This window comes from Microtus ochrogaster, chromosome 10 (assembly GCF_000317375.1).
Source record: "Microtus ochrogaster isolate Prairie Vole_2 chromosome 10, MicOch1.0, whole genome shotgun sequence".
NCBI lineage: Eukaryota > Metazoa > Chordata > Mammalia > Rodentia > Cricetidae > Microtus > Microtus ochrogaster.
The window spans coordinates 34,959,130-34,969,704 of record NC_022016.1 but is presented as its reverse complement, the minus strand read 5'-3'; the positions used below and the strand labels follow the sequence as shown (position 1 = coordinate 34,969,704).

Here is a 10,575-nt window from a genome sequence, read left to right as displayed (position 1 = left end):
TCCTTTTTTCTTCTCTCCCTCCCTCCCTCCCTCCCCCCCCACACAGAAATACACAAATGCATGTACAACATATTTTTCTGTCATGTAGCATACTAGGGTGAATGTATGTATGGAAATGTTAGATTGAGCCAATTTAAAACTAGGCAGCTATGGTCTGTCTGGCTCAGTGATAAAGAATGCATATATAAAACGTGGATTCAGCCGGGTGGTGGTGGCACATGCCTTTAATCCCAGCACTCAGGAGGGAGAGGCAGGCGGATCTCTGTGAGCTTGAGGCCAGCCTGGTCTACAGAGTGAGTTCTAGGACAGGCTTCAAAGTTACAGAGAAAGCCTGTATTGAAATATTGAAACACAACAACAACAACAAAACATGGATTCAATTCCCAGCACTGCAAAATGACAAAAATGAAAGTAGGTAAGCAATCTAACCACAGAGAAAGAGATACAGAGATGGTAAGTGGACATGTTAAGAGACACTCAGGCTGGGTATAGCTCAGGGGTAGAGCACTAAAACAATGTTCAACACATTGTTACCAATTCAAATAAACCTAAAACTTCCAAAAATGGCTAAAATACAAAAAAGTAGTGTTAGGAATTTTTCCTAACATGAACTCTCTGCTGATGCAAATTCTCAATCAAGCCAATTCAAAACAAGCCAAATTAAAAAATATCCAGGTTTAATGGGAGTCCTTCACTCTCAGGTGGCCCCAGGGGGAACCGGGAGGCCACAAAAAGGACTACCAGAAGGAAAGAAAAGAGACCACGTGTTCCTCTTTTGGGAGTTCACTTAAATAATCTGTGGGAGTGGGTCTGGGTCAGGACCTGGCCTGCTGGGATTTGGAGTCCAGATCAATACAACTCTCAGGCCTGGTGGCTAGGATAGATGCAAGGGGCTGGGGTCTATGCTCCCAACTTAACAAGTAGGAAGATCAATTCCTGGGAAAGTGAACTTTCATTCATTGTGATAAACACACACACACACAAAATCAGTCCACTTCATACAAAGCCTAGCAGTTCCTTACAAATCACAGTATAGTTTTTAAATTCTGAAATCCTGCTTCAAGTTAATACAACTAAACATAAAATTTAAGTTCCTACAAAAACCTGCACACAGCAGTTTGCAGAAGCTTTATTAATAATCATCTAAACCTGGAAGCAACCAAGGATATCTTTCAATATGTGAATGATTAAACAAACCATGTGCCTCCACAAATGGAACAGTAAGTGATAAGAAAATAGCTAACAAGCCATGAAAAAACATGGAAGTTTAATGCATACTGCTACCTGAAAGCAGCATTTTGAAAAGGCTACATACTATGATTCCAATTACGTGACTTTCTGAAATAGGGAAAAACAGAGTCAATAAAGGATCAGTCGCTGAAGGGGAAAGAAAGAGTGGGGAACATTCAGGGGCTAAAACTATTTGAATGATTAGGTGCCTAAAATAGATGCACTTTGTTGTTATGCATCTGTCAAAACCCAAGGAACTTTACAAAACAAAGACTAATCCTTAATGTATGCTAATCGCCTTTTAAAGATCAGTTAAGAAGTGAGGCTCCCAGTGACAAAAACCACCTTACAAATGTATGCAAGGACAAGCAGGTGGTGGCCTCAGGCACTCAGGGAATGAATAGACTCAGTAACACTAAACATAAAAAGAACTGGGCTTATCACTCGACTCCAGGGGGTCCAGTTAATGAGTCTGCCCCAGTTTATAGATGTATATGTAAATGAGTGGTGGGTGGTGGGTAAAGTTTTCTCAACTTTAAAGTGGGAATTTTACTCAAAACTGGAAAGGGGGCAAGAACGAGGCCTGTGATGGAGGAATTTTAACTGGAGACATCAGCAGTAACTCTGTGTTTAGGGTTAATATAAATTCAGGGAGATAGCTATAATCCTCATTCCTTAAGTGTGATTTCCTTCATTAACAATACAGTATTCAAAAGGTGGGAAACTTAATCCTACTTCTGTCAGATGATCAAAGACAACATCAACAGTCACGATCTTATTCCTAAAATATACTCGATATATTGTTCTGAGAACAGCACTTAATCTTAGTGCTTTCCCTCCCCAAACCCAAAATCTGGGTTTAAATAATGACAACATTCAGAAAGAGAATTTCCCTGTAATACCTTTAAATGGTACTCCTTTAAATTCCCAAAGTCAATAAAAATAATAAAAAATTTCCAAAGTCATCAAAACAAGAGTAAGGAATGAGGCAGGAACTTAATAAGAATGTATTACCACTGTGTCAAACATTATAAGAAATGTACCAGAGTCTCTGTGGCTTGGGAGGAAGGAACTAGATGGAAACTGTGTACTGAGAAAACGATTCTGAAGGTTGGCAAGATAGTTCTGGGATTTCTCATTCTTCTACAGATCCCAGAACTATCTTGCCAACCTTCAGAATCGTGGAGGCAGAAATCCTTAATAAATAAATAAATTAAAAAAATAAATAAATAAAATAAAATCAGCAAAAAAAAAAAATAGTTCTGGGAGTAAGGGCACTTGTGCCAAGCCTGATGACCTGAGTGAGTTTAAACCTCATAGGCATAACTGACTCCTACAAGTTGTTCTTTGACCTTCATACACCCCTACCTGAAATAGATAAATGTTAAAAAATTTCAACAATTAATTCTATTAATTAGAGAAACTTTTAAACATTCCATTTTTTTAAAAAAAGGGAAGTCAACCCAGGAGAAGTAATAGATGAATCTTAAATAAATAGTATTAAGTTTGGGGGGGTCATTCTGGTAAAGCTACATACACATTGCATAATTCCCAATATATGGCATTCTAGAATAGACAAAACTATACAGTGGGTCCACAAATAAAAAGAAAAACAATGAAATTCTTTAAAATTTGTTAAAGCCAGAAGAAGTCAAAGGGAACAATTAAATGTTAGATATTGTCCTGGGTAGGATTCCCGGAACAGAAAAGGTTCACCAGGAGGAAACTGAGGAAATGTGAATAAAGCATGGTCTTTACTTAATGTATCAATACTGATTTGTTAATGATGGCAAGTGTGCTCCATTAATGTTCATCATAATGTGGCATATGGAAACGTTAATAGTCTCACAATCATTCTGCAAATCTAAATCTTTTCTACAATTTATTAAAAAGCAAAACAGGTCCCCCAACCCCAGAGTTGGAGGGTATGTTAATGCTAGTGTGTTTCTTAAGATGAGGCAGGACCACCTTCTGTTCGAAGGAAGTGAGACTTGAATAGAGGATTTCAAAATCCCCAGGAGGGGGATAGAGGGAAGACAGAGAAGAGGGAGGAGAGGGGGTGGGGAGGAGAGGGGGTGGGGAGGAGAGGAAGGAGGGTTAGGAATAGGAAAAGCAATCTAGGAGAAGTGGGAGAAGGAAGGTCATGGGACAGGATGAAAGGAGGGAGGAAAGAATAGGGAAGATGAGAGGAGAGAGACTATGAGAATGAATGATTTCTGCCAGGAGATGGGGGAAAATGAAATGCCATCTTCTGACACTTACTAGGTCTCAGGCCTATGGAAAGTGCTTTCAGTATTGGCCCGACCTATACAATCTGCCTCAGGGTCCATTCCAGTAAGCTGTATGTGGGTCAAGGCTACACACCAGGACCGTGACCCCAACTGTCTCTAACTGCTATGAAGTTGTGCAAGCCTGGCTACCCAGGACAAGGTATCCTAAGGAGCCACTCTCAATAAGCATAAGATGAGTGAGCCAACTCATGGACAAGCAAATCAAAACCATAGAATGAGTTCTGATCAACAGTAACTAATTTTATATACAGGTGAGACTTAAGGAGAGACTCAAAGAGGAGAGAGGACATTTTGTGGGCTAAGGGCAGAACCAATAGTCTGTAAAATACCCATGGCACAGGGACCCACTTACCCCTGGTTTAAATGATGGCAGGCCGAGCCCTACACCAATAGTGGCCTTGTTAGGATTCACCACTGAATTATAGTGGATATTCCGGTGGTAGCTGACACGGATGGGTTCATCTTCATTTTGATGGATCCCATGGAATGTGTTGATAGGTTCTGCAGAGAAAGAGAAGGAGGGAGCATCCACAGGAGACCCAGTATGGTTGGCTCTGATGAAGCACCATTAGTCCCTCATCTACCCACTACAGAAGTACCTGTGCTGTATTGATACACCTCCACAGGACGGTTGTACATCTCTGCCATAGCCTGCATCTCAATGTGGTTACCATGGCAGTTGTTTTTCCTCTTGCGATTGATATAGGTAGTGAAGTCTTCTGTGACATAGTTGGAGAAGTAGTCAGCATTCTTCATCTGTAGAAGGGATTAAAAATTAAGGTCTGTACACAAAGGAGATCTTCCTACCCTCCTCCTGTCCCAAGGCCTCCCCAGGATCTCACCAGATAGTCCATGCAATGTTTTCGTACAACCTCATGCATGTCCTGGTCTCCATACACCTGGTCAGCTGGGGGTGCGGGGACAAAAGAAAGGAAAGGATGGAGTTACAGCTGTCATCACAAGAGTTCTGAGTCACAGAACATCATTCATTAGAGGAAAGACGGGCTGAGGGATTAGGGAAAGTCCCTTTTCTACACCAAGCCCGGAGAGGTCTTTTGTGTGCTGTAATGGGGTGGTGGTAAATGGCAAGCAAGGTCTGAAGATGTGCTGAACTTGCACACATAAACCAGGTGTGGCGGTGCCATGTCTTTCATCCCAGCCCTCAGGATATGGAAGTGGGATGATCAGATTATCTTCATCTACAATGTAAATTCATGAGACTCTCTCAGGAAAAAAAAACGAAACCAGGTTAGACAATCTTGAAGAATGAGAATATAGGGGTGTATATATAAGTATAGCACAGTCAATGGCCAGCAAGATGACTCTGAATAAAGTCCTGACACATGAGACTCACATAGTTGAAGGAGAGAACCAATTCCCTTAAATTGTCCTATGACCATATGCCCTGTGGCATGCCACCACAATCTCCATACCCACCAAGAAATAAAAATGTAGTAACAAAAGGTTTTAAAGTGACAATGTCAAACTAGAGGTTTCCTCAAAAAGTAAACTGGCCTTTGTAAATTACAAGTACAAAGGAGGTTAGTACACACCTATAATCAAGGCTGAGTCAAGAGAATTGCCAAGGTCAAAGACAACCTAGATCACTAGACTCCATTTCAAATCAAACCAAACCAAACCCTACATTCAATGCCTACCACCACTACCACAAAAAGCATAAAAACCACCATGCCCCAACATGATTAGAATCTTTTTGTTTTGTTTTTCAAGATAGGGTTTCCCCGTCTGTAGTCCTGGCTGTCCTGGAACTCTTTGTAAACCAGGCTGGACTTGAACTCACAGAGATCCACCTGTCTCTGCCTTTTGAGTGCTGGGATTAAAAGTGTACAATATATCACCCAGCTATGATTAGAATCTTAACCAGAAGAAAAGGAAGAAAAAATACTTACTCTGCCAAATAATAACTAGTAGGTTAAGTAGCCAGAGACAAGTTCTCTAGCTTGACTCTCTGGCTACCAGACAGGTATGACCTGGCAGGTCTCTAGTGGACAATAAGTATAAAGTGGTAGAATCCCTCTATTACTCAATTCATCAAAGGTGTACACAGACTGATTACACAAGGCCTCTACTGAAAGTAGAGGGCAGCTCACACCTAAGTGCACTGCCAGCTCAGGACCTGGTATAGCAAAAGAAATTGAATATAGTCTGCTGAGCAGCCATATAGGCTGAAGCACGGAAGCAGGAGTCTCTTCTCCCATAACATGGGTCTGAAGATAAGGCAAGCCTGACTTTCACTAGCTGCCTTGAAAAAGGGAATTTCCCTATGTTTCCCCAGAGGTTCACCGCACTGATGGGATGCCCCTGGGGCTCAAGGATGCTAGAAATGGGAGCGTGCCCACCAGTCAGGCCTGGCAGTCTTTTCTCTGAAGACTTGCCAGCAGGTCTTCACTGCCTTTGATTCCCTCCATGAGGGTTCTGTATGGTACGGAAACAAAGGCTGCACTGAAAAAGAAAGTGGGCAGCTACAACAGCCTCAACTCATCCTAGAGGTGAAGATACCTGAGGGGTGGAGGAGAAGGGTCTGTGAAGGCAGGAAGGGGTAGCCCCTTCACTGATGTAAACAAGGATGTGGCTTCTGTGGCCACACTCCCCTCCCCAGCACTTCCAGCAAGTCACATGTCCTGCATACAAGCTGGGGGTGGGGGTTGGAGGCTGCTGCTGCCTTTCTTAGAAGCCAGGACCACAGAGGCTGCTGTGGCTGCTTGGGCTGCTGGAGGAGCTATTTCTGTAGGCTGAGCTTAGAGGCAGTGCAGTCTGCAGCTGCCATAAACAGGAACTAAGATGGGAGTGAAAGGGTTAAATAGGGGTGGGCTACCAGGCTCCATGAGCTGAACTGAGATAAGGGGGACTATGTATCTCCTACAGAAGGGATCTCTCTTTGCCAGAGCAAGATGCCAGATTTGGGGGGGACACGACAGGGTCTTTTATCTTGTCTTTTTCTGGCAGAAAGTTCATGTCACCTCTTAGCTGTGTGGCACTGAACAAGGTCTTTCATTTCTGGGTTGAAATTCATAAAGTGGGGACAGTAACTCTTCTTCCACTTAAAATGGTATTATAAAGACTATAGAGGGCTGGGAATATGTTCTCTGTGGGAGAACATGGGTGCTAGGTTCAATCTCCAGTATGGGGATGGGACTACAAGAGAAGGTTTGTCAACTATCTGTAACATAAGCAGTGGTCAAGAAAACAGGTGCTCCAGGCCAGCCTGGTCTACAAAATGAGTTTCAGGACAGCTATATCTATGTAGAGACCCTGTCTCAAAAAAAAAAAATCAAGCAAGCCATTGCAACTCCTATTATACTGCAAGCTATCCACCAGTCAGGGAGAGTGCTGAGAGAATTGCTTATTAAGCCCTTCCTCATTTCTGTTGCACTTCCTCCAGCAGAGGAAAGCCCCAAATGCAGAAAAGGAGGGGTATCCCTTCAATTACAAGCACCACTAGCTCTCTTTACAGAATTCAGTGCCTTTGTTCAAAGCTTTGACAACCAAATTCCTACCAAACTAGCAATATTCGCTTTATGTGTAGGGCCCTTAGGTACAGGCAAGTTATAGTACTTATAGACTCATCCCAGCTTTTGTAAGGAACAACCTCGCTGGCCTCAACCTTATAACAATCCTCCTTCTTTGGCCTCCAAGTGCTGGGATTATAAGTATATAACACCATACCCAGTGTATACCTTAACTTTGTAATTATTAACATGTAATAAAATATGCATCTCTATTCCAAGGAAATAGACATAGTACCTCCCCATCAAGAGGAAAAATTTTTCTTCGATGTTATAGGCAAAGCACATCATAACATGAATTAGCTTTTCTAATTTTCCTAGTCCTACCAATTCTGTCCTTAGGAAAATTCCTCCTCCTCCCAGATTAGCATGTGGGGTGGACCAAGGAAGGAGAAAGAGTGGCCCACTGGAACCACAAATAAAGGGGGGAATTCAGAGAAACTGTTTTGACAGAAACTGAAACTTCTCTTGCTAACACTGCACTTGGCCATATGCACCTGGTTTCTTCTTCCAGGGTCCAGCTGGAAGGGGGTCCCCCACTATACTCCATCTCTGTCCCCTTTCTACACAGGACTCACAAGTTCTCAGTACAGTAAGATCATTAATTAGTTCTATTACAGACTTTTCAAACTCATTTGATCCTCACCAAAAAAAAACAAAACAAAACAAAAAAAACCAAAAGTTACACAAGATGGGGGAGGCATTGATATAGAAATAGCATAGCTAGTTCAGGATCACCTATTTCTCACATATTTAGTGTCAAAGATGGAAAGGCACCAACACCTGATCCCAAGTGACGTTCCCCCACCCCATCTCATGTCTCACAGCCACCTTATTTTCCTAGGGCTAGGCCTGATCCTAGACGTCAGTTTCCCTGATAGCACAAGGAATGACTTGAAACAAGGGAAAGGCCTGTAACTGAGCAGAGATAACAAGTATCAGGGACTGCACACCACACTTCTCTAGATTCAACACGAACCTTCCTCCCCACACACCATACTACTTTGCTTTCTCTGAACATACAAAGATACTCACATAGAAGCACACATATGTACCCACATGCAGCCTGTAGGGCCTTCAAAAGACTGAAATCTTTGAGACTAAATACCCACATGACCAACTCCACAACACAAAACCACAGCATACTGTGAATATATGTCCTTGTCACCAATCAGGAAAGACTGAAGCCCAGACAAGATGTGAGACTGCATACTCAGGAAGCCATGCCACTTCCTTCCCAGCCTTTGCTAGGGATAGGTGGGAAAGGAATGACCAACATCTCTAACAAACTTCTTTCATCCTTCTCCTCTACTGCCTGCAGAAGACCTTTTTCTTCAGGATCCCTAAAATGCTTGAAAAACAAAAACAAAACAACCTGCATTTGCCCACACATACCGGGAGAAGCACAACATAGAGAGATTATCCTGCACCCCCCACAAAGATTATCTTACTGTATGTTTATGAGTTTTGCCTGCATGTACATATGTGTGTCACATGCATACCTGATGCCCACAAACAAGAGACAGCACTGGTTTCTCTGGAACTAGAGTTAAGGAAAGTTGTGAGCCACTTTGTGAATGCTGGGAACCCACGTTGGTTCCCACTTGCAAGAGCGGCAAGTACTCTTAAGTGTCTTTCCAGATCCACTACTTTTCTGCTGTGGGAGTCTGTTCTCCTCTCATCACATGAGTCTTATGGACTGAACTCGGGTTGCCAGGCTCAGCAACAAGTACCTTTACTGACTGAACCATTTCACTTCACTGATTTAAGTCCAGATTTCTAAAGGGCAGTAAATATAGGGTCCTCCCTGCGCTGGAAGGACATGGGACCACGTACTCCTCAGGTGGCAGCTGCCTGACTGTTTTCCTACCATTAAGTTCTGCCAAAGACAGAAAAGGAAGCTTGGAGGCTATGCAGATGACTCGAGAGGTAAAGGCACCTGCTGCCAAGCCTGACAACCAGAATTTGATCCCTAGAGCCCACGTGGTGGAAGGAAGAAGATAAGAGACTTCTTCAAGTTTTTCTCTGATCTCCATGTAAACATACTATGTTGTGTACACACACACACACACACACACACACACACACACACACACACAATGGTATGTTTAATAAAGGAAGCTTGGTTTTTGTGGAGAACCTAAAAACAAACCACACAAACATGGGTACACACAGCAGCAAGGAGCAATAGTAGATCTCCACGGTCCTTCTGCTCCTGTGGCCCCACTGATGAAAAAGGAGTGAGGAAAAGGTCCTACCCATCTATCAACCAACAATGATATTGCATTGCATTCCCAACTGTTCCACTGGGTACAAACTATGCACAAGACACCTGACCTCAGATCCAATCTGAGGTATATGCTTTTTTGCTTGAGGATTCCCAAGGGGAAATGGGAAAACACAAAGATGCTGAACAGAGAGAGGTCAATGGAGACAGGTGTACAGGAAATAGCAGAGAAATCTCCTGTGTCTTGATATAATCGCAAACACTGCTGTTCTGACATTGGTTGAGTGACCTACATAAGACAGGGTCCTGGCTTTATGGTGAGGCCTTAGTTGCTCATTTTATAAAGTTGTCAAATCTAAGGCCAAGAGGTGGTGGCACATGCCTTTAATCCCAGCACAGGGGAGGCCAGAGTCAGAAGGATCTCTTGAGTTTGAGGCCAGTCTGGTCTACAGAGTGAGATTCAGGACAGTCAGGGCTACAAAGAAACAAAAACAAAAAGAAAAACCTGTCAAAATTAAGTTACAAAGCATGACATCAATATGTCTGCAATTCCAATACTCAGGAGGTTGAGACACAAAGAGCATCACAAGTTTAAGGCCCAAGGCCACCTGGTCAACCAAGAAAGTTCCAGGCTAGACTGGGCTAGGTCTGCTCCAAAAAATAAACAATAATAAAAAGCAAAATCTTAAAAAATTACCTAACAGCCATCCTCCCCAATGTTGATGATTTATGTTCCAAGTCCAAAACAACCAGAGACATGGGTCTGGATAATATTTCTGGGCTATAACACAAAGCTCTAGCTACGCTCTCCTGAAGTCATGCAGACACCTCTATGTGGCTTCTACTTGGCCCAAAGGCCAGCACCACTGCCATGGCCAGGGCTAGATGTTTCTGCTGAGTCAAACCCAAATGGAGGAAAAGGGAGCAAGACTTAAGTTTCTAAGAGGAGGTTATCTGAGCACAGCAGGGACAAGGTGGATCATTGGATACCCACCTCCACCCAAGAGTTCACTGATGCTCATAAGTCTCTAGGAAGAGGTGCCAGGGAGATATGGGTACAAGCAATTGATACTGGTTCAAAAGTGTTGTCCTAATGTCAGTGGTAAAACAAAGGGCAGAAAACCACCTGCCTAAGATTCTCAAGAATGGAAGAATAAATTCTAGCTGGAAGAAGGAAAGTCCAGAGATGGCAAAGAACAGACAAACTAGCCAGGCGGTGGTGGCGCACGCCTTTAATCCCAGCACTCGGGAGGCAGAGGCAGGCGGATCTCTGTGAGTTCGAGACCAGCCTGGTCTACAA

At 43.0% G+C, this 10,575-nt stretch overlaps 1 protein-coding gene across 6 annotated transcripts in view; it reads right to left on the bottom strand.

Moving 5' to 3' along the window:
* Otud5 (OTU deubiquitinase 5) overlaps positions 1-10,575 on the bottom strand; it is a 33,257-nt gene that overhangs the window by 5,615 nt on the left and 17,067 nt on the right. For all 6 annotated transcript variants that reach the window (XM_026781984.1, XM_005352792.3, XM_005352793.3 and 3 more), the window contains 3 exons: positions 4,364-4,428; positions 4,121-4,277; positions 3,874-4,022 (listed from right to left, as the gene is read on the bottom strand). In XM_026781984.1, coding sequence (XP_026637785.1) covers positions 3,874-4,022; positions 4,121-4,277; positions 4,364-4,428 — 371 coding nt within the window. The remainder of the gene's footprint in view (positions 1-3,873; positions 4,023-4,120; positions 4,278-4,363; positions 4,429-10,575) is intronic.